Source organism: Lynx canadensis, chromosome A1 (genome assembly GCF_007474595.2).
Source record: "Lynx canadensis isolate LIC74 chromosome A1, mLynCan4.pri.v2, whole genome shotgun sequence".
NCBI lineage: Eukaryota > Metazoa > Chordata > Mammalia > Carnivora > Felidae > Lynx > Lynx canadensis.
Window position 1 is genome coordinate 68,905,145 of NC_044303.2, and position 24,867 is coordinate 68,930,011.

Genomic DNA, 24,867 nt, shown 5'->3' on the forward strand with positions numbered 1-24,867 from the left:
TTCTGTCACAGTTTTGGAGGCTACAAGTCTGAAATCGAGGAGCATGTCCTTGATGTGTGGCGGGGCCATGCTTCCTCTGAAGAACTAGGGAAGGATCTATTCCAGGTCTCTCTCCCAGCTTCTGGTCATTTCAGATGCTCCTTGACTTAGAGATGGCCGACTTCTCGCTGTGTCTGCATCATCTTCCCCCTGTGCATGTGTCTCTCTGTGTCTGAATTTCTCCTTCTCATAAGGACGCTAGTCTAAGTGGGGTACAGCCCACCCTGATGACCTCATCGTAACCTAATTACCTCTGTAAAGACCCTATCTCCAAATAAAGTCACATTCTAGGTACAGGGGCTTAAGACATCAATGTACCCTTCTGGGATGACACAATGCACCCTGTAACATTGACCATCCAGTGTCACCTCCCTGATGTCCATTGCCACACGAGGCTGCTAATTCTGTCCTAAACACAGCTCTCGTATGTTGGGCCAAAAAACTGTTAACCGTAGTTCTTCCACTGACCTCCAGGGACAGTGGAGAGGGCACACTTTTTAGTAACTTGGGACCAGAATTTAGTCCTGGCTGACTCTGACCCGGCGTTGGATAGTACCTTCAAACCTCCTTTATTTTCCTTACCTTTAAATTAGGGGGCCAGATCACAAGAATGTTATGAAGCTGTAAGAAGCTACTGAGTCTCAAGAATGCTTTTTGAAGGTGTGATACAAATGTTTCTTTTGGACTTCAAGTTTCCTAATAGTGGCTCTGCAGAGAGCGGCCTTGGTCGCCCAGCTCTGCCATTACTCCCTGTGTGACCTTGGGAAGTTATTTACCCCTCTGGGCCTCTCTTTCATCCCAGAAGATGAGAACATGAACAGCACCTCTGTTCAGATCTTGTATTGAAGATTAGAATGTAATCTACGAAAAGCTGCCTGGTGCATGATATGCGCGCGCGCTGTTATATAAGCCTCAGCTATTTTTATGGAGGGTGGGACCACGTCTTAGTACCCTGTGTGTAATTCCAGCCCAGCTTCTGGCATAGAGCAGATGCTCTACAAAATGTTTGTCGAGTGAATAAAGGAACGGAGGCATGTGGCTCTGCCCGCAGGGCACAGCCTGGATAAGCCCCACACCTGTGGACAAGCCGCTATGCCTACACCTGCCCAGGCGGTTTTTTTTTTTTTTTTTTTTTCTGAACAAAGTGCCGCTTCCTTCTGCTGCAGTTTGGCTCACAGGCCAGTCCCCCACCACCAAGTAACGCAGACCAGCCCGAGAGAAGTGTTCTCTGCTTGTGTTGCTAAAAACGAACGCACTCTTGAAAGGGCCCCCTAGCTTTCCCATCTTCTTCCACGGCTTCTTCCCCCAATCTTCCTCTTTCCCCTGCTGTCTTTTCTCATCTTCCCTTGCTGCCCACCGCTTCCCTAGGCTCAGACCATTCCTCACCCACCTCGCCCCCACCTCCTCCTGGCAGCCCTCCCAGCCCGAATACCAGCAACCAGGGCACTCCAGCTTTGTCACAAGTATATTTATAATCAGGTGTGATATGCGAGATATTTTAAAATAAATACCTCCCAGGTGGGTAGCCACCAGTCAGTGGCACCAGAGCTGGCTCAGGGAGGCCCCCTGCTGTGCAGGATTTAACACTTCCATTGCTGGGATGGGGGGGGCAGGGGTGGCGGGGGGAGGTGCTAGGATTGGGGGGGTGGCTGGAGTGACCAGAGTAGTGAACAGTGGCGGGACAGCAGCTGCTTTTTAAACTGGGACAGAAGGACTTCCAGTATTTTGATAAATAGCACAGCTATACAGGAGCATACCCCCTAAACATCAGCCATTAGGGCTGATGGTCTCTTTGTGTCTGAATTGCAGGAAGGCCTCCGAGGGGGCAGGTGATTCACTACTCACTTTACAAATCAGACTGGAAAAGTCTGTAGGAAAATGAAAATGTATAATAACGTTTTATGCCTTTGGATAGATGTCACTTATTTTTAAAAAATGGCCAGCTTCTGGAATTGCTGATAAAAATGGCAGCCAGTGTTTACTGAGCATTTACTTTGCTCCAGGTGCTGCTCGAAGGCCTTTCTAAGGCCTCAGGAATGTAACTCCCACAGAGTGGTTGCGAATTAGCTTGGCTTGTTTTAATTTGCCCCTTCCACATACATACAACTAGAAAATCTGATAAAGATCTTAGTTTAGATGTGAAATGTCCCTTCCTTTAGAGCGATCCCTGGGCCCTAAACTAGTTGGGGCTCCCTACAGTGTGTCCACACAGCACCCCTGAATTCCTCCTGTCAGGGCATGGGTCACTCTTGTGTTAGTCGCCCATTTCATATCACAGGGCTTGGCACATAGAAGGGGCTCAAGAAGATTTATCAAAAAGAAGAAAGGGCAATCATTTGATAACGTGCACTCTCTCTAAGATTCCCTGTACTGCAGATATTTGCAGGAGAGGTATAATAAATAGACTAGAAAGGTGTGCCCTTCCCCACAGGAAAAATGCTACTGCTGTGATATTAATATTTCATACAGCTTCTGTTTCACCCATGGCCATGGTAATACACGTTAGCCTATCTAAACACCATGGAATTAAACAACCACTAGATTGGTTTTGTGTTATGTTGATATTTTATCACAGTTCACACTAACCAATGTACCTCTGTGACAAAAGACAGTTATCTTCCAATTAAACAAAATAATTTTCAAATAAGGCATCTGATGCCCAGATATTAGTTTCCTTAAATCTCTCGAGAACACGGGGGCAATTTTTACTCTCATTGATGTCTCTTAATTGGCACATTTTCAGTTAGCATATGAACTGAAAAGACCAGTAAAAACAGGGTGTGGCTCCTTAATTAAAACTGACAAACAGCTCTTTCCAAATACATGACCAAAATGGTACCAGAAAACTAAAACTGCACAGGCAACCAAAATCCATTTAAGAAAATAAAAATTTCAACGTGCTTTGAAATGGCAAGCTACAAACAAATAACCCTCTTTGTCTCTCTTCCTCGTTCATCACTTTTTATGTTTTGCCTACTTAAAATGGTTACAAAATTAGGTCTTTTTCTGACTTTTTTTTTAATGTTTGTTTATCTGAGAGAGAGAGAGAGAGAGAGAGAGAGCAAGCAGGGGAAGGGCAGAGAAAGAAGGAGACATAGAATCCGAAGTAGGCTCCAGGCTCTGAGTTGTCAGCACAGAGCCCAAAGCAGGGCTGGAACTCATGGGCCGTGAGATCGTGACCTGAGCTGAAGTCAGATACTTAACTGACCGAGCCACCCAGGTGCCCCACAAAATTAGGTCTTAATGGCACTTAACAATAGTGCTTGAAGGAATAAGGCAGTTGTCACAATGAAGGAAACCATCAACAAAACAAAAAAGCAACCTACTGAATGGGACAAGATATTTGTAAATAATGATGCATCCAATAAGGAGTTAATATCCAAAATATATAAGGAACTTACAGACCTCAACACCAAAATAATCATCATCATCATCATCATCATCATCCAATTTAAGAAATGAGCAGAGTACCTGAATAGGTATTTTTTCTATAGAAGACATCCAGATGGCCAACAGACACACGAAAAGATGCTCAACATCAGTCATCATCAGGGAAGTGCAAATCAAAACAACAATGAACTGTCACCTCACACCTGTCAGAATAGCTAAAATCAAAAGCACAAGAAACAACAGGTGTTGGTTAGGACGTGGAGAAAAGGAACCCTCTTATACTGTTGGTGAGAATGCAAACTGGAACAGCCACTGTGGAAAACTGTATGGAGGTTCCCCCCAAAATTAAAAATAGAATTACCATATGATCCAATAATTCTACTATTGGGTTTTTGCCCAAAGAAAGCAAATACATGAATTCAAAAAGATAAATGCACCCCTGTGTTCGTTGCAGCATTATTTGTAGTAGCCAAGATATGGAAGCAGCCCAAGTGTCCATCCATAGATGAATGGGTGAAGAAGATGTGTCTATGTGTAATGGAATATTACTGAGCTGTAAAAAAAGAATGACATCTCGCCATTTGCAACAACATGGATGTACTGAGAGGGGAAAATGCCATGTAAAGTAAGTCAGAGGAAAACAAATAGGGTATGATTTCACCTAGACGTGGAAGTCAAGAAACAAAACAAAGGCAGAAAGAAAAAAAGCGACAAACAAAAAACAGATTCTTGAATACAGAGAACAGACTGGTGATTGCCAGAGGGGAGGTGAGTGGGGTGATGGGTGAAATAGATAAGGGGGATTAAGAGCACTAAGTATGTATCAAATTGTTGAAGCACTACACTGTCCACCTGAAACTAATATAACACTTTATGTTAATTATACTTCCATTGAAAAATTAAAAATACAAACAAAGAACAGGGCAGTTGCACTGGCATAATGGAGCCTGAGTCACAAATCTATTGACGAGACACTGGGGATGGCCCTAAGGTCTTTCCCAGCCCTCTATTCATAATAAAAGGTCCTAAATGCATATCTAAAGATGGGAAGACTCAGAAGCATTTGAAGCACTCTCTAAGGAAGGTAAAAAGCATTAGCACTGGGGGAGAGCTCTGAATATCACCCCACCGGTGCAGCAGTGGAATGACAGGCAATGCCAGTTTCTGGAAAGAAAATGCTACCATTACCACCTTTACTTGGGCCAGCCATCTACCCAGTGAGGTTCAGGCTTCCTCATTCCCCCTCCTCCTCCCAGCTCCTCCCAGCTCGTAGCTGTGCAAAGGCGGGTAAAATTGGAGGTGTTGGTAGCTGCCTATCAGCATTTGTGATTTTCCCTCGTTTCCCCATCTGGCTACTTTCTCCAGCCTTCCTTCTATCTTCCCACACGTTTCCTCCATACTGTGAGAGCGAGAGATAAAGGAACACTCCCTAGAAAAGAGAAGATCAGATCATAAATATTCCCTTTTTAATCTGTCTTTAATAAGGGCAATGTTTTATGCTCTTTACCAAAAGAGAAGTGCATATATGGACCATAAAAGGTAGATTGTAATACAAATTGAACTAAATCACTAATAAACAGAAAGTACTTATTTTAAATTCATTCATAATATTGATGATCTGGGCAACTGCTCATTTTGATGGAAGTTCTGGTTATCGTTTGCTTGTAGTGATTCCCTGAATTCAGTTTCCTCTAATTCCAAAGTCCTTATGTGGTTGTATTTTATTTGCTCTATTATGTAGTTGGAACTAATAATACAAGGAGCTCATGTGGTTCAATTAGTTTATTTAAATTCAAAAGAAGCTTAAAAGCCTAATCTGTCACTTGCCTTAGAGTACAGCTATTTCAGCCGCATAGTTAACGTTATAAATTAGGCCCTGATGTGAATAACCGTTTTATTCCCCTACACTTTTACTTGCCCATATCCTTCCGGAAATGTGCTGCAGAAGGAAGAAAAGGGTTTAGGCCAAATGTTAAACTCAGCCTCTTGCCACCTGACAGCGACCCATAAAAATGATGGCCCAATATAAATATCAATGAAGACCTTTATTTTTCCCCACTTTGTTTTTTTTTTTTTTTTAAATTTTTTTTTTCAATGTTTATTTATTTTTGGGACAGAGAGAGACAGAGCATGAACGGGGGAGGGGCAGAGCGAGAGGGAGACACAGAATCGGAAACAGGCTCCAGGCTCCGAGCCATCAGCCCGGAGCCTGACGCGGGGCTCGAACTCACGGACCGCGAGATCGTGACCTGGCTGAAGTCGGACGCTTAACCGACTGCGCCACCCAGGCGCCCCTATTTTTCCCCACTTTGAAAAAAACCTGGAGAGGGTCTGAAATTGTAGGGAAACGGAGGCCGCGGGTGGGTCGTCAGGCCAGTTCAGTCACTTGGAAACGTCTGCTGGACATCTTCTATGCACAAGAACCAAATGGTGGTCTGACTGAATTTCTCACTTTCAAGCTGTGTACCACTGTAGGTACTTAATAAATCCTCCTAGACTTAATCAGCTTGACTTAATTTGCCACTTCTGTTGGCGCATCTCATGCCTTGTCTGTCACATAGACTTCTCAACTATTCTCGAACACGTTGGAGCTGTTGCCAACAGAAGTCCCTGGTGTCACTCTTTACTGTAACTGTTGCTGTACGTAGTTTTCCCCTTTCACTAGATTAGGGACATTCGAGAGGAAATAGATGTGGAATAGACAATGCATAGAAAATTACGATGTTTCCAGAGCAACTTCTGCTATCTCTCCAGCTGTCACAACCATCAGAAGGGGTTGAGATATGGGAATACGATGGCCCCCATTTGAACAGATGAAAAAATGGAGACACAGACCATTATGATGATTTGTAAAAGTTAGTATAGCCATTTGGGGATGAAGCCACAACCAGAATGTCAGGATTTTCCCACTATAATGCATATTTGCTTTTGATTCTAGATTAGTCATGCCACGTCAATCAGCCCTGGCAAGTTTCAGCAGGAAAAATACCAAAGAAAAACAGATCTGAGGCTCTTCTGAAGACAGAAATGGCTGTGTTGGCCATTGTTCTGTGACAACAAGAATAACAAAGGGTTAAAGAGCTTGGGAGACAGGCCAGAGAGAAGCAAGGGATGGAGAGACGAAAGTAGGATTAGCGAAGTTGTTTTTAATTCCATTTATCTTTATCTACTGTGCAATGACGGTGTTAACAGTAATAGTAATGATAAGGGTGAAGATGAGGCTGAAAATAATAAGAGTAATCATATCAAAAACTTAAGGAGGGCTTACTAGGTGCCAGAAACTGTTCAAACACTTTACAGGCATCAACTCATAATCTTTACTGAAAGTCTAGAGGTAGGAACTATTGTTATGTCTGTTTTGTGGATGTGGCGACTGGAGGCCACCAAGCCCCATGGCAAGAAGAGCAACGCTGGATTCGGGGCCAAAGTAGTTCAGGAAAGAGTCTGTTCCCTTTACCACTAGTTCAAACGGCTCCTCCAAAAGGGTTTCCGAGACAGAACAGGTCTCAGGAGTGTCACTCCAGGACGAGAATCTGTCGTCCCATCAGGGTTCCGTTAAGCTAGCCTCACGCGTGTGGAATGCAAGGGAATCCTAGAGCCTCTCTCACGGCCAGCCTTGGGGTCCAAGGCAGACCCCTGGACTCAGAGTATCCCCGCAGGCCAGTCTCAGAGCACATGCCGTCTCCCCTCGATGGTTAGTCAGCCCTTGCCATTCTACAGCTGGCCGCTGGCTGGAAAATACCACCATGTGCTGAAAGCAGGGCGTGGCCAGGACCCAACTGGAAGAGGCAGAATTCAATAGGTCAGACTGTGTTTCCCGAACCTCCCCTGGAATGATTCCCCCCGAAAAGGATCTTTTTAGAGTCTGCGGATCCGTGGCTCAGCCCACACCAAGACACGATTCCAATTATTCCCAAGTGATATGTACCATAGGGAACCTCGTCACTGTTTGAATTGTTATATATAAAATCCATAGCTTTCCCACGGAAAACTAATGGGACGTGTTCTGTGAGCTATTCCTGTGGGCAAAAACTCCTATTGTTAATCCCTTTAACAATCTCCTAATTAATCTGTTTTCTTTTTGGCTTCCATATTTTAATTGACTTTTTCAATTAGGAGCATATTAGAAAAAGATTCTAAAAATTACTTGTTTTAAAATAAGCATTTAGAAAATCTCATTTTCCAGTTACACTTCCCCCCCCCCCCCCACACCGACCTGATTCTGAAATCTTTTCTTAGCCAAGGCTGTGTTTATTCGATCCCACGCCATGTAATGTAATGGCCGTGTAATTCTGATGGCTCCAATCTGTTGTTCTGCCAAATTACAGATTATAGTTATTTAGCATCTTTCCCCATTCTGCTGAGAATCAACACAGATACTCTGTATTAGAATCTTCCACGGTCACTTACTTTAATAAACTTAATTCGGCTTGAAATTTTTACTCGCTACTCCCTAATCTAAATATTCCTGGAATAGAGATTATTGTGAAGGTAAAATAAACTGCACAAACCCTACGTAGACTCTGTCAGAATCCGCTATTCTTTTAAAATAAGCTGTCTCCAGACAATGCAAACTATAATAAAATTAAAGTAGTAAACAAAAAGTATAAAATGCAATAATCACGGTGAGATTCTGCATGTAGCTAGTATAAAACGGTGCTACTCTCCTGCTTAAAAACTCTGGGGCAATGAAGTTCAAACCCCTTAACGTGGCTCCATTTGCTGCCTGTTTTGTAAAGGTTCTCACTCCTGCTCCAACCCACACCCGCTCCTGTACTCCAGCCTCGGGAAACCACGCAAGCCCCTTCCCCCCCACCCACCCCATGTGCATTCATCTTGCACATTCTCTTCCTCTGGTTCTCCTTTTGTATTCTCTCCCCTCAACACACACACACACACACACACACACACACACACACACACACACCAGGCACCACTCACTCCTTTGCCTCATTCCTTCTCAAATCCTTTAGGTCTCAGTGTAAATGTCACTTCTTCAGCGTCCTTCCCTGACGCACCTGTCTCAATTTTGACCATCTCCCACTCTCCTGTCTCAGCGTTCTCCTCAGAACACGTATCACAATCTGTAATTATACATTTATGGGTGTCATTATTTGGTTAGTACCCCTGTTCACCCCTAGACTGCAGGCGTTATGAAGGTAGGCAGGGTGTTGCGCTTACCACAATGTCTGACACACACATAGTAGGATCTCAATAAATATTTGTTGAATGAATGAATGAGACCCAAGCTTGAAAGTACATGAAGAATAATGGTGAATGTGATCCAGACCACTTATGGTTTCCATACGACCTGAAGCTAAGGTCTCAGGAGCTTTGATCCCCACATCAGCCCCTCCTATGGGCCCATCTGCCTGCCCTTGCCTGGGCTCCTGAGGTTTATTTCCCTAAGACTCTTCACACAGATTCTGCAATGGCATCCTCAGATCTCCATCCCACAGAAGCCGAACGGTCCCCTTCTCTAGAGGCTGCACCCTACCTCTCTCATTTCCCCAGAAACAGTGTTTAACCAAGAACTAAAAAGGAGGAAGAGTTGAAATAAAACAAAACAAAACAAAAAAACATCCTAGCGGCCACAGGAAGACTTTTCCAAGACATTTTTATCTTTATTTCTTGGACTAAAATCAGGAGATATTACTTTTGACACTTCTGTTGTGTTTCACAATGACAAACAAAGACACTTTACATTTCTGCACGCTGCCCTCTCCCATTCGGTTATGACAACTTGCTATGATAATCAACAGTTTTTGTGCGATGATGCGTATCCCACGAATCGTATGCCTTAACAAAAACTTCCTTACAAATTGTTTACTGTGTCAAATAGCTCATTATGTTTTGACAGTAGCTTTTCCTTTAGGATTTTAGAGTCCTGTAGGATCCTTTACTAAGATTCTGCCTGGATTTTCCCAGTTCTTGAGTTAGTATGCCCCAAACATCCATGGTGCAACACGCTTCAAAATATTTACGCTAGATTGAACTACGGTGCAGGGGTGTGTCTTTAAGTATGGGTACTTGCAGAAATACCCTGTAGAACTGAAAATAATTTTAAATATAGAATACTTGAATAAGCATAATTAAGTAGCTTTCATCAAGTTTTTAAGTAAAACTCTATTCCACAGAAGAACCAAAAAGCCAGTGCAATTAAATGTGATCCATACTTATTGTAAATAAAATGCCATATGTAAATATTTTCTCTTTTTTGGTAATATTAACAACATTTACTCAACGCTTACCATGTACCAGGAAGATGTACCTCTAAACCTTGTGCATATATTAATTTATTTAATCCCACAACAGCCCTTAGAGGAAAACACAATTTTTTTTATTGTACAGCTTTAAAAAAACTGATGCACAAGAAATTCAAGTAATTTGCTCAAAGTTACGCAGTGAGGAGGGACAGAACCAAGTTATGTGCCCAGGAGTCTGCCTCCAGGGCCTGTGAGCTTAACCATTTCTTTATCCCCCTACCGAAGGACAGACCACTATCAAGGAATAGACCAAGGCAAATAATCTTTTCTATTCCCAAATTCTCATATATATTTTACTATATGTTAAATTGTGTTATGCATTCTAACTATTATATTATATATATGTGCCCATGTTATTTTATCAAGGATAACACTAGATTTTAATCTTTCCTAGATTTTAACTATTGCCAATAACTAGCTTGGTATAGTGATGTAATTGAGTCAGGAAGACCTGAATTTAGAATCCAGCTCTACCACTTACCCATTAGCTGACCTTGGGAAAGTTCCTTAATTATTTGTGAACCCCTTTGTTATTTTGTAAGATGGGGATCATGATAGCTGTTGTAAGGGGAAAATGAGATAACCGTGTATAAATTGCCTGGCACGTGGGTGATCAATAATATGCCTTATTCCGAATGTGTAAATGAGAACACTAGGAAATTACATTAATTCTCATGAAAAAGAAGGTCCCATCAATAAATTACTAATTTGATGTTGTAAATCATGTTCTCTTGGCTGAAAATGGTTTATACCATTCCTTAAGTGTCCCGGCTGTTATCAAAAGATAATAGCATTTACAAGAAAACCATATTTTTCTAGCCTAATCGAAATTTTTACATGTAGCTACAGAGGATTACATTAGAAGACCAGTGGGTCAAATGGACAATTAGATGAATGAGCAACACCGAAGAGCCAAATTGGTAGAAGTGTAGACATGTCACAAATTCTTTCACCATTCCATGGAACTCTACTTTCCTGGAATCCCCCGCATTGGGACCAGCCGTATGTCTGTGCACACAGGCCTGTAAAGGTACTCTGTATACCTGAGCCTTGCTGGGGTCAGCCTCCAGGTCAAATGATTGTGCTGAAAGAGTGTGGATTGAGGTTGTCACAGAGGAGCCTGAGGTGCGTTCTCTTCTGTACGAGAAATATCGTTCTGTTTAATCCGCCTCCACCCCTGCCGATGGGCAGCAGCTACGTCCTGTATCCCATGAACCACCTCCCATCACAGATGATAGGAGTGTATGTGGGCACTTGGCAGAGAGGCAGCCAATCCAGAGACTGGCCACACGTCTGTGTTGTAGGAGCTGGCCCGATACGAATGCCTCTTCAGGACTGGATTTTAGCAAACAGAAACTTGCAGGCAATTGTCAAGGACAGAAAGGGAAATAAACAAAGAGAAACCTAAAGCAAGTTGGTAGGGCTGGAGGGACCCTGGGACATCACAAAACAAAGAGCGAAGTGAAGTGAGGATAAAAACTATCCCCCAAAATTGCAAACAAAAGGAGATGGAGAGAGAAAGAAAGGGATTCCTAGACCACTTTGATTTACATTCTCTTTCATTGTGGTTTCAGTCTATCTGTCTTCACAATAGACCTTCCAATAGTTGACCGGGGATGGCAATTTCACACATAGGAAGCTGCATGACACCTTCACAATATGAGCCTGAGACCAAGGGGACACACTGACATGTAACCATTGTTATAGAATTTTATTAGCAGAAATGTGACCAATTCCCTCTGATGTCCCCAGTACCTGACTATGTCCTACACTCAGTGGGTGACACAACCTTTAATGCTGCTAATAGTAGAGCCTGAGGACAGCATTGGTTGATGACCACAGACCACTAGGACTGAGCCCACGACCGACATTGCCCCCTCTCCACTGCGGTGGGGAAAGGTTCAGACTGGAGAGGGAGCCAACACAGCCAAAAGTGCAGCCGGAATTAGTGGGAGACAGAGTGAGAACTCCAGATGTTTAGAATTAGGATGACTATAAACAAATTTGTTTCTCCAGATCCACCAAGCTTGCTGTTTAAAATTATTTTTGTATCTGGTAAACAAAGCCATATTCTCTTGGTTGCAAATAGACTAATTCTTTAGGGAATGATAATACTCATACCAGTTGGCTCTTGTAAAGAAGAAAAGAGTATTTGCCCTTCTTTCTCCAGAAATTGCATGAGTCACACGTTAACATGATTGTCTCGATCGGTACTTCTGGAAACTTGGGAACTCAGTATGAACCCTGCATCAGCGATTACTCTCCAAGACGGGTTTTATGCACACCTGCCACCCAATTATTATTTTTTGTTGTTGTTGTTGGGCCAACTCTAACATCCAAATGTTACTTTAGCCATAAGCACTCTTCGGACACTACATTTGATACAGTCGTCATGGGAACAGGGCAGGGCCATGGGGTAACCACTTTTGTGTACCAAACAAATTAGCCGCAGGTAATGATCTGAGTTTATGCCTGGAGATTTCATTAATGCATCGATTACTAAGAAATGTCCACTCCTATACTTCCATTGCGTCTCCTTTAATGATTTGAATTAGGGATATCTTCAGCCAATGTGGAACACACATTTCAAGGAATTAGTATTACTGTCCCCACTGCACACACTCAGTACATGATTATTCATATTTGGTCATGCACAAACCAATGCAGAGCAAGTTCAAAGACTCCTTTTGATAAGTCCCGATAAATACGTTCCTCTGCTTGCCTTCCACACTGCCTAGGCTAAGGGTCTGCCTTTCCTCCTAGCCCTCACATTCCTTTAGAGTCTGTTGTCAGAGTGGGAATCCGCTAGAAAGAACAACAGAAAAAAAAAAATCTCAAGAAGCTTCTCTGCTGAACAGGTTTCAGCAAGATTGATAATCACCTAATGCCTGATTCACTCCTTGTATGTTCCAAGTCTGTTGTATGTTCCAACGGGAGGGTGAGTGCACGTGCACACGCGCACACGCCCACACTCACACACGGGTTCCTTGCCTTTGTATACATGGAGCGATTGTGAAGTGGTTGACAGTAGATGAAAACTACTCCTAACAGTCCTAAAACCAAAACATTCGTTTTACAGGGCCGTTGTTCACGAGAAAACTGCAAGTATCTTCATCCTCCAACACATTTAAAAACTCAACTAGAAATTAATGGGAGGAACAATTTGATCCAGCAAAAAACTGCTGCAGCGATGCTTGCCCAGCAGATGCAATTTATGTTTCCAGGAACCCCACTCCATCCAGTGGTGAGTACATCGCATCTAATGATGGGCTTGATGATTAAAGTGTTGGTACGGGCAGCGCCACATTGACCTAAAACGGCCTCGCTCTACTTTGTCTCTGGCTACAATTAAAGCAAATAGCTTTGAAGCTAAATGGTTTCTGAAAATAGGGTTTTTGAAATTATTTAAATGGAAAAAGTGTGTGTGGAAACAGTAGGCAAAGACAGTTTCTAAGCAGTGTCTGGGAAATCTGTGTCCCTCCCAACTCGGGCTCACCGGTAAACTCCACCTTTGAACCATCTTAGAACAGAAAGAGTTCGACATTTTCATTTAGAGTACGAAGTGATGATCTATGTGAAGAGCAGGTTTCGATGCCTAGCACGTTGTTAGCAATCTAGCAGGTGGACTCTTCCGTTCAACGGTGTCGTTTTAAGGATGAGCGAAGGGAGAAACCCGAGAGGCTGAACCATTTACCCGATGTCTCGCAGCTAATACGCTGTGGGTCGGGCACTGGGGCTCAGACATTGGGAGCAGGGCGCTGTCTGCAGTGTGCTGGGTCTGAAGCCCCACAGCAGCCAGAGAGGAGGCTGCCTTAGCCACCCACACTCCGCTGCCTCTCAGAGGCCTGGGAAGGGTGTGGCGCTGTGGCCAGGGCCCCAAGAGTAAATGCTCAAGGGAGTTCAGGCTTTGAATATGTATTGTGTCATATTTTCTCCCTGATTTCAGTGTTTGAAAGTATTTCCTTAAAGGTCTGGAAATTGTTTTAGGAATGAGGCCCTGGGGGAAAGGAGCGCATTGGGCTTCAGTGGAATTCATTTACATCTGTGAATTATTTGTCAAAAACAAGCTAATTTTAAAAAAACACACACACAACAAAGCCAGTAAAGTGAGAGATACTTGCTTTTTTAAAGCAGTACATACACAAAAGACTATTGTTTAAAAATTAGTCTTTATTGTGTGAAAAGTCCTTGTGATTGAAGGCTGCTAAATTAAAAAGGACGCTGCAGCTGAGATGTACTTTCTTGAGTGTCTGCAGGATGAGGTGGGGAGGGTGGAAAGGCCCTGGTGAAGGGAGAATCTGGGCAGATCCTTAGCTCTGCTGGTGCTTCTGCTCAAGAATGGTGGACAGGACAAAGTAGCCAGGACCCAGCTCTGCCCAGAGGCGGGGAAAAAAAAATCCAGGTGCATGGGGATCCAGCAATAATAAGATACAGTCTTTGCGGGGTAGACAGAGTCATGAGAAGGGCGAGGTAAGATTCAGGCACAGGGAATTATGATTTTGAATGAGGCAAGAAATGCTACTTGGAGAAAATCCCAAATAACTGTATCCCAAAGGATGAGTAGTTGGGAGCCTAAATGTAAGGACAACATAGACAGAGTTCTGCATACATTTAACACCAAATATAGGCATTTAAGTGGATCTGTTTAAAACCACACACACATGTATAATTTATGGTTCTCTATTGATGTTCGCACATAAATTATTTTATTAAATTACCTAAGGCTAAAATAATTTAGTTTTTCGTCTTGAATAATGTCTGTAGGAATAAATTTGGAACCACCGAGATCAACACAGTCACACGGTATTGTGTGTCTGTCTCACTCACTTTAATCATTCACTTCTTATTTACTTAGAATTCATAAAGATTGACCCCCCCCAACAGTGGCAATGTTAATAAGAAAAGCCCATTCCCGTTGTTAGCTGTTAGTTGAAATCATTTTTGAAAGTTGTTTATATATTGTCTCAAATATTAATTAGAAGTTAATAATCATGATTTGTCTATGAAAAAGACATTTAATATTACATTTAATATTTATATTACATTTCATATTACATTTAAACATTTTAGTAGAGGCTTCTAAATCACAAGAAATCTCAGAATAAAAAGTGTGATAAACTTAAAAATCATCAACTCTACAAATAACTTCAGAATCTCAGGAATGCGTTAGTGACGTCGTACAGTATAGTAAGCCAAATAATGGCCCTGAAAGGTACGTGGAACCTGTACATGTCACCTCTAAGGAAACCAAGTCGTCTTTGCAGATATGATTAAGTTAGACATCTTGAGATGGGGCAATCCTCTTGAAATAAATGCAATCACAAGTATCCTTATGAGAAACAGGCAGAAGGAGAGTTGACACATAGAGAAGAGGAGAACAGCAATGTGCCCATAGAGGCAGAGACAAGTGACGAGGCCACAAACCAAAGAATGCCAGCTGCCACCTGAAGATAGAAGAGACAAGGAATAGACTCTTCCCTGGAGTCTCCAGAGGGAGCACGAAATGCCAATACCTTGATTTGGGCCCAGTGAAACTGACTTCAGACTTCTGGCCCTCAGAACAATCAAAGGATAATTTTGTGTTGTTTTAAGTTTCCAAGTTTGTGGAAATTTCTCAGACTAGCTACAAGAAAGTAATACATGCAGGAATTGCTTAAGACAAATAAACTGATAAACATGGGAGTAGAAGAACCACGCCATTTTTAGGTTTCCTTCTAAGCTAAATTTCTCTAAAAAAAAAAACAAACGGTGGATATTTTTTCCACTCCCTCTGACTTCCATCCACCCTAGACCTAATCCATTGACTATCTCACCACTGCCCACCATATTACTAAACCAGTGGTCACTTTTGCCTTCATTGTGTTCATTTGACCGCTTAGCCATATGCAACATATGTAATCAGCCTCTCCTTTGTGGAATGCTCCTTCTTCTTTAATCTGTATTCCTCTTCTGGAAAAGGCTGGAGATGTTGCCCATTATGTTCCTTTGCTGTATGTTGAAGCTGCTCTACATTGAGGTTCCCAGCACTGGACCTTTCTTTTATTGACCCTCTCCTTCATGGTTGCATCCATTCCTATGGCTGTAAATCATCTGCAGGCTGAGAACTCCCAAATATGTTTCCAGACCTCTCCTCTGAGCCCCAGGCTCGCATATCTAACTTCCTACTGGACTCACCTTTATATTTCTCCCTGGAACTTGACATGGTTAATTCCAAATTCTTTATCTGACTAAGTTCCCATTTCAGTAAATGCAACCAGCAGCTTCAAAACCAAAATTAAGCAGATTCTCTCACATCCAGTTCATCAGCAAGTCCTGTCATATCTGCTTTCAAGTCTATTCCCTTCTCGAACTCCCCAAACTCCCATCTGAGCCACCATCAATCTTTCATTCAAAATACCTTGGAAGCATTTCCTTTCTAATCTCTCAATTTCCATTCTTGCTTTATTCCAGTGTATTCTGCATACGGCAACCAGAGGAATATTTTTAACACATAAATGCATCATACCACTCCCTTACTTAAAACCCTGTAGTGCCTTCCCATTTCATTAGAGACGAAGCCAAATATGTAACCATGACTATGATCTATAATGTCATCTGTGGTCTGGTCCCATCAGCTCACCAACTCATCATGGGCCACTCTTTCTGTGTTCACTAAAACCGAACTTTCAGTTCCACACATACACAAAGCTCTTTCTTGCCTCATGGCCTTTGATCTTGCTGGAAGTATCTATCCTACTGCTCTTCACATGTTAACTTCATCTTATGCATAAGGACTCCAAATCTATCCCCTGTGACCTACCACCAATCTCCATCACTATGAGTAAGGCCTTCTCATTTCTGCTTATCCATAAAAATAAATTGTAATTTTATTTGTTTGTTCTTTCCCATTAGGGTTTAAGTTCAGTAAATGTGCACACAGTGTCCTTGTACAATGTTTAAACCATTAAATACTTACCGAATGAAAACACAAACCATTCTTTCCTTTTATGTCTCCAATTGACTGTATTTTGAAAGTCCCCTTAAATTTTTCCTCCTGGCAGTTTTTCTCTCCCCAGTTCCTAATGGGAGTAATTCTTTTCCTTTCCTTCCTCACACACTGCACCTCCCCCAACACACAACCTTCATATGTACACTCAAGATAAAGAAGTTGGTGGTTGGAACTAAAAAATGAGTTCACTAATATTGTAGGATACAAAATCAATACACAGAAATCTGTCATCTTTCTATACACTAATAATGAACTCTCAGAAAGAAAAAATAAGAAAAATGTCTCCTTTCCAACTGCATCAAAAAGAATAAGATACCTAGGAATAAATTTAACCCAGAAGATAAGAGACCTGTACACTGAAAACTATATGAGATTGACGAAAGAAATTGGAAGGCAGCTATGCTAACCACTATACCACCAACGCAGGATTGATGAAAGAAATGGAAGAAGGCACAAATAAGTAGGAAGACAGCCCATGCTCATGGATTGGAAGAATTGATATTGTTAAAATGTCCATTCTACCCAAAGGGATCTACCGATTCAAATAATCCCTATCAAAATTCCAATGGCATTTTTCACAGAACTAGAACAAATATTCCTAAAATTTATATAGAGTCAAAGAGACTGAATAGCCAAAGACATCTTGGGAAAGAAGAACAAAGCTGGAGGTATCATGCTCTCTGACTTCAAACTACGTCACAAAGCTATAGTAATCAAAACTGTATAGTATTGGCATAAAAACAGATACATAGATCAATATAACAGAATAGAGAGCCCAGAAACAAACTCACTCACATAGGGTCAACTAATTTGCAATAAAGGAGCCAAGAATATACAATGGGAAAAGTCTCTTCAATAAATGGTGTTGGGAAAACTGGACAGCCACATGGAAAAGAATGAAACTGGACCGCTTTCTTATACCACACACAAAAATTAACTGAAAATGGATTAAAGACCTGAGTGTAAAGTCTGAAACCATTAAGCTCCTTTCCTAAAAGAAAATATAAGTGGTGACATCAGTCTTGGTGATGATTTTCTGGACTTGATAACAAAAGCAAAGACAACAAAAGCAAAAATAAACAAGTGGGACTACTTCAAACTAAAAAGCTTCTGCACTGTAAAAGAAACCAGCCACAGAAAGAAAAGGCATCAATGGAATTGGAAAAACAATTTGCAAATCATAGATCCAATAAAGGGTTAATATCCAAACTATATAAAGAACTCATACAACACAATATCAAACAAGCACACAAAATCCTATGCCCATTTAAGAAATGGGCAGAAGATCTGAATAGACATTTTTCCAAAGAAGATATGCAGGTGGCCAGCAGGTACATGAAAAGGTGCTCAATATCACTAATCATCAGAGACTTACAAATAAAAAACACTATATTACCTCACATCTATTAAATTGGTATTATCAAAAAGATAAGAGGTACCAAGTTTGGCCAGGATGTGGAGAAAAGGAAATCCATTGCATTGGGAATGTGAAATGGCACAGTCACTATGGAAAACAGTATGGAGGTTCCTCATAAATTTAAAAAATAGAATTACCACATGGTCCATCAATTCCACTTCTGGGTATTTATCCAGAGAAAATGAAAACACTAACTTGGAAAGATATCTGCACACCTATGTTCATTGCAGCCAAGATATGGAAGCAACTCAAGTGTCCATCAACAGATGAATGGATAATGAAAATGTGATATATATAAACAATGAAATATTATTCAGGCATAAAAAAGAATGAAATCTTGCCATTTGCAACAACATGAGTGGACCACGAGGGCATTATATTATGTTAAGCAAAATAAGTCAGACAGAGAAAAGAAATACTATATGACTTCACTTGTACATAGAATCTAAAAAACAAAACAAAACAAAACAAAAAACAAGCTCATAGATACAGATAGATTGCTGGTTGCCAGAGGCAGAGGAGAGGAACTGGCAAAATGGGTAAAGGGGGTCAGAAGTACAAACTTCCAGTTATTAGAAAAGAAAGAAATTCGTGAGGATGTACTATTCAGCACGGGGACTACAGCTAAGAATACTGTATTACATAGTTGAAAGTTGCTAAGAGAACAAATCTTAAACATTCTCATCACAAGAAAAAAATTCTGCAGCTACATATGACTTACTGTGGCGATCATTTCACAATATATACAAATATCAAATCATTGTGTTGTATACCCTAAACTAATAGAATGTTGTATGTCGGTATCACCTCGATTTAAAAAAAAAAAGAAAAGAAAAAGAAGTGGGGGTGGGGGAGGATAGAGATTTAAAAGCCTATACAACCCAGTCCTTGGGGACAAGGTCTTGCATTGAGTATTCTGCCCTCCAGAGATGCTTCTGGAAGTAAAGAGAGGAGGCTTAAGGGATGCCATGTTTTAAGCCTTTCAGTTTGAGTGCCAAATACCTACCCTTTGAAGTGAAAGCTTTCTAAATGTATGAACTCTCACGCTCCTGTTTTAAAAAGTCAATTGACTAAATTTTAGAACCATAAAACACCCCAGGCCACTTAGTCATTACTGCTCAGCACTGATCCTTCCTTGCCACTACAAAATATCAAAGAACACGTGCTGAATGTGTGTGTGTGTGTGTGTGTGAGAGAGAGAGAGAGAGAGAGAGAGAGAGAGAGAGAGAGAGGATCTTGGAACCTGGATCTACTGGTATAGTGCACTGAACAAGAAGACCAGCGTGTGAAACGCTAAGGAGAGAGAAACACAGGAGCGTGAAGTAAAGAACAGAGGTTAGAAACAGCAAGGCCAGCATTTCAGAAGCCATTTTCTCCCACGAGACTCTGTAGCTCTGGTCTTCTGGCCTCTCTGGCGGCCGCTCGTTCTGAGCGATGCTGGGGACCAAATGGATCCCATCTCAGACAAGCTGGCAGCAGCCGTTCTGCACAGAGCACGGGGCCGACTCCCCCGGGGCTCTAGCTGGTGGTGTGCAGAACGGAATCATCTGGAGATGCCACCTCTCTCTTTTCTCAGCTGCAGCAAAGCACTGAATTCAGACGCGAGGACGCGGTGTCAGCCCGGACTCTACTTGGGGAGTTTTCATTTGAATCCGGGATCTGAGATCCACTCTTCCAGGGCAGCGGCACTGCTGTTCAGAGCAGCCTCACCCTCCCGTCTGGAGAAGGCACCGGCTGACTGTGGGACAGGGCTCCCCGCCAAGGCTCTGGCTTTACACTCAAACACATCAGGGCGGCCGGGTTTTTTTTTCTCCCCTTTTCTGTTTTAAGAAATTACCAAAAAAAAAAAAAAAAATCTAGGGAGTGCAGAAGAATGGAAATAGCCCCAGCCTGGGAGTCAGGAGTCCTGAGTGCTTTGCCTCAGCAGCATTGACCTTGGGTGATCTATTGAGTCTATAGTCCGACCTGCTTCCACCTACTGTGATGCCACACTTGCTCCTCACGGATAACGAGAAGTTTAAAGAAGACAGTGTGTGTGACAGTGCTTTGGAAACAGCGGCTCGTATGTACGTGTAAGGCAGCACTGTCAACAATAATAATGGAGTGCCCGTCTCTGAGAATGACTATAACTATTTTTTTTTACTAATCACCTTCAATCAAAAACACTGTATTAAAAAAAGAGAAAATATCTCATTGAATCTGTCCTATCAACTTTTAACTGTCAGCTTCACATGAAAGAAAATAGGTATTTTCCCCAGCCCATATTTCAAAAAGGAGAAAACATTTGCTATCATTAAATAAGAGTTTATACCTCTATTATTATATCGCCATGCTGATTATGTGCGTGTTATAGAATCAGTGGATGATTTTGGGGGGAAAACTTTATTAATACCAATTTTTACTCTACCCGTGACACCTGCTATTTGCTGAGTTCTGACCATGGGAAGTGGGGAAGAGGTAGCACTTTGTTCAGCCCAACTTTTCAAGTCAACTGGTTTTACTTCCTTGAGAGAACTAAAGCTCAGAGAGGTTAATTCACTGCCTAGGATAACAGTTCACTGGCAGAGCTCGGGATTTGAATCCAGATCACTCTCGGTCTAAAATTTGTGTTTTTCTTTTGAAATAATACTCTCTCTGAGCTATGTGACAGCTATCATCAGTAAACTGCAACATTCATTTTTAAGGCTTTTTTTTTTTTTAATGTTTACTTTTGAGACAGAGAGAGAGAGAGAGACAGAGCATGAGCAGGGGAGGGGCAGAGAGAGAGGGAGACACAGAATCTGAAGCAGGCTCCAGGCCTGAGCTGTTAGCACAGAGCCCGACGCAGGGCCTGAACCCACAAACTGTGAGATCACGACCTGAGCCGAAGTCGGACGCTTAACCGACTGCCACCCAGGCGCCCCTGCAACATTCATTTTAGATCATTAAATTAGATGAACAAGTAATTTACATTTTGGAAAGCAAAATTTTTCTGATTTTAATAGATTTATTAATATCCAAAAAGGTTTCAGGAAATGAGTTTTGAGGTTCTGACATCCCACTGACAGTCAAGGTACAACCTGTATTTATGTCACCACACTGACCCTGGCTTCAAATGATCCACAAGAGGGAGGGTTGGGAATTTGCTGCTGCAGAAAATCAAAAACGGGCCTGTGGGGGAGGGCTGTTTTCTTTAAATGTTTACTTTGATAATGGTCTCTGTGTTAAATTACACATTCAGTACAAGTGTTTTAATACCTATTTTCACTCTCCATCTATGACAGTGGTCCCCAAACTGCGCCACACATCAGATCACATAGTAAGTTTTTTTAAATGCAAATTTCAGGGTCCCTGCTTAGACCTATCGAGTCTGGCGATATTTCTATTTATGAAATTCCCCTCAGGCATTTCTGATTTAGCTGGTTCTTTGAATCCCTGATCTGTTGTGATATATGACCTTTCAGAGTTGATTTTTTTTTAATTCTAACATTAGATAGTCATACCATTTAAATCACTTGGCTTTTTTTCAATGGCTCTAACTCATAAAAACTATAGTTACTGAAAACCGCAACTTTCTGTAATTATGGCTCAATGGGTTGAAAATGGAAAACATACACATATAAAATTTGGGAGAAAAAAAAATCCTAACTGCCATCTATTTCCCATGTTGAGACCTCATGTTGCAACCCTGTCCCAAAGTGAATTTGATGTCTGAGCCATAAAGATCTAAGAGCTCCTCGTGGGAGGGCTATAACAGCGCTCGCAGGCCATTAGAATCACCTCTCACAGCCCCCAGCCACTTCGCTAAAGACCTCCAGAACCTCTGAGAACTCCTTGAACAAACTATCAGTAATTCACTGTTTTCTAACATGAGCATCCATAAGAGGTATTTTTCCGTTATTGCTGTCAACAAAAAATTTGTTTAATAATAAACATAGATTGTTATTTTTCCCATATGTTCAACAACTCATTCAGAGCCGTAAATAGAAAACAAGAATGTTACTCACAATATATAAATAGAGGGGTAGCGTGACATGGCCGAGAGCACAGTTTGGTTATTAGAAAACTGCATTAACACGTGATTGCAAATATCTGCAAACTGCTCCTAAAAATAAAGAGGGTAAAAGTCACCAACTAGCTAAAAAGCCAACCAACCAATAAAACCATTCAGGGACAATTTAGTGTAAAATTCATCCTAACAAAAATCTTTAGCGTCTTACACTTTTAACATTGGTTCTAGAAAAGTGAAGCAAACTTTATTGTTCTCTTACATTATTTCCTTTCTGGAAAGCATATTTTTAGGTGGGGCTTTTAAAAATTATTATCCCATCAACCCCCTAGCTCAGTTCTTTCTTATCTCTGGACAAGGAGTGTAGCGATCGAGAAGTTTAAATGAAGTACGGTATGCCTGTATCACTGCTGCATTGATTTTAACCTAGGAAACCAAACCAACTTTTAGTGGCCAGTTGAAAAATTGGCCAATTAAAAAGTTCATGTTCTCTCATCCAACCTTTTAGGCAGGGAAGGTTAGATCTAGACACAGTTGAACTGGACCGAGAAACAGCAGGTCCATATGAACACCACATACAGGCTAGTGACGGAATGTGGGAACATGATGCTGAATCAGAGCAAATACAGTCCCAGATAATCCCCAATTTTTGAGAATGTATGTACTCGATCAACTTGAAAATCAGGCTCTAATCAAGGTTTTTCTTTCCTCCTGTCCTTTTTTCAGATGCAAGGAGGAGAAATCAAAGGTTAGGAGTCAGTTTTCCATAGGTTTACCCCCTTCCTGTTATAACATTCACTGTTTGGAATGATGAGCAATGACAGTGAGAATTATTGTTTTTTCTTGAGAAAACTTTCATAGGGATAAAAATTTAATCCGTTCCCTGTAATTAGGTTTCTATAATGTGCTCGCATGTTTTTGTATGGTTTTAGGAAGAGAGGATATACATGGATATTATTTTTTTTAAGCAAAACAAAACAGGCAATCTAATGAACTTTCACAGGCCAGCATCGATTTACGCAAGTAACACAAAGGGTCTTGTGTATGGTAAGTTTTGCTCAAATGACACTTACTGGTGATTTTTTAAAGTTTTATTCTAAAGAAATCTTTGTCCTGTGTTGTCTTCCTTTAACAGCCCACTTTTCCTGTAGGTCCCGCAATAGGGACAAATACGGCGATTAGCTTTGCTCCTTACTTAGCACCTGTAACCCCTGGAGTTGGGTTAGTCCCAACGGAAATTCTACCCACCACACCCGTTATTGTACCCGGAAGTCCACCCGTCACTGTCCCGGGCTCAACTGCAACTCAGAAACTTCTCAGGACTGACAAACTGGAGGTACTTCATTATATTTATGGTTTGAGATGCATCTGGGGTAGAAGTGTACTTCTGTGTAAGTGAATGCTTATAAGATATTAATTCAGTCTTGCAAAACAGCCATGTGCACGCACACACACATTCATCTAAAAGCCATGCATTCGTAATTCTGTGGTTTCAATTTAAGGCAGAGTTATAAAGGAAATTAGTCTGTAGGGAAAGAATTAGTTTAGCACAAACAAAATTCAGCTGTTTGGAATGTGTGTTCAGGGGCAAAATATTTAACAACCAGTGGAACACTGAATCAATCACTGTGTAGGCCATAGAGATGGCTCCTGAAGGCCTCCAGCTGTGCTGGCATTAACCTTTCATGGCTCCTGGAAAGGTCTGAGAATGGCCAAATCAGAAGAATTTGAAACACCTGGGGACAGGGGTAGGGGTAAGTGGAACTATGACTATTGACCATTTGGTATGATCACATTTCAATATTTTAAGAGCTAATATGGTTATATTGGAACGTTCCAGAATATCAGCCCTGGTTGTACTGTTGGTAAACAGGGAAACTGGAAGCTGGGCGTATTAGGTATTGATTGAGATATTTTCTTTAACTTAAGTTCAAGTGTTCGGTAAAAGTCAAGAAAACACGTTCATATAATTATAGAAGATGATTCTTAAGTCATGAGTCAAGCCAACCCTTACTGGGTAAAATTTCTCTTTAATCAGAGTAAGAGGATTTATCTTAGCTACTATATCCTGTGATATTTAATAGAGCACTTTATGCAGTAGTGTAAAGATTCTGATAGATTTTTTAAAGAGCTCCTTTAATTCCATTACCTATTTAAGTTGTTAGGTGATATATGTATGGTTAGGATGTACACGGTGCTTTACGTTGGATCATTGGAAGATGTTCTTTCAATGTGCATTTGCTTAAATATTTACCCAATAAATCTTGAGGGCAATACAATGTTGCTGCCTGGTATCAGCTTCACTCTGGAGCATATGAATCCCAAAACGAAAAGACTAAAGACCCTAACGCTGCTGTTTTGATCTAGCCTGCCCCTGTGAATATAGAACAGACCTTTCATGGTCTAGAAAAGTGTTTGGGGCTCCACCTGCTGGACCCATGGAGTGTTCAGTTCGTGACTGTGTGGTTTAGCTAACAAATTAAATCAGCCGAGTTGGGAACAAATTGTCCTCCCCAACAGGACTGGTAGACAAAGACATAGAAAAATAATTTACAACGACTTTAGCAGGTCTTCATGCAGTTCATTTCAAGCCAGGAATGAAGCCGGCTTGTCCTGCACATGGCGACCCTTGGTAAATGCTTGACGGCTGCTCTGTACCTCTGATGTGGCCTCAGACTGGAGGATTCCATTTAGAGAGGAAGGCTTTCTCGGAATTGATGGGAACATCTTAGTAATTTTTATTTGTACATTTTATGAACTAAAGATCGGAATATTAGCT

General features: G+C 41.4%; 1 protein-coding gene across 5 annotated transcripts in view; it reads left to right on the forward strand.

Annotated features, from left to right (window-relative positions):
- Positions 1 to 24,867, forward strand: part of MBNL2 (muscleblind like splicing regulator 2) — a 159,447-nt gene that overhangs the window by 90,442 nt on the left and 44,138 nt on the right. For all 5 annotated transcript variants that reach the window (XM_030312927.2, XM_030312918.2, XM_036064254.1 and 2 more), the window contains exons 3-4: positions 12,775 to 12,939; positions 23,224 to 23,424. In XM_030312927.2, coding sequence (XP_030168787.1) covers positions 12,775 to 12,939; positions 23,224 to 23,424 — 366 coding nt within the window. The remainder of the gene's footprint in view (positions 1 to 12,774; positions 12,940 to 23,223; positions 23,425 to 24,867) is intronic.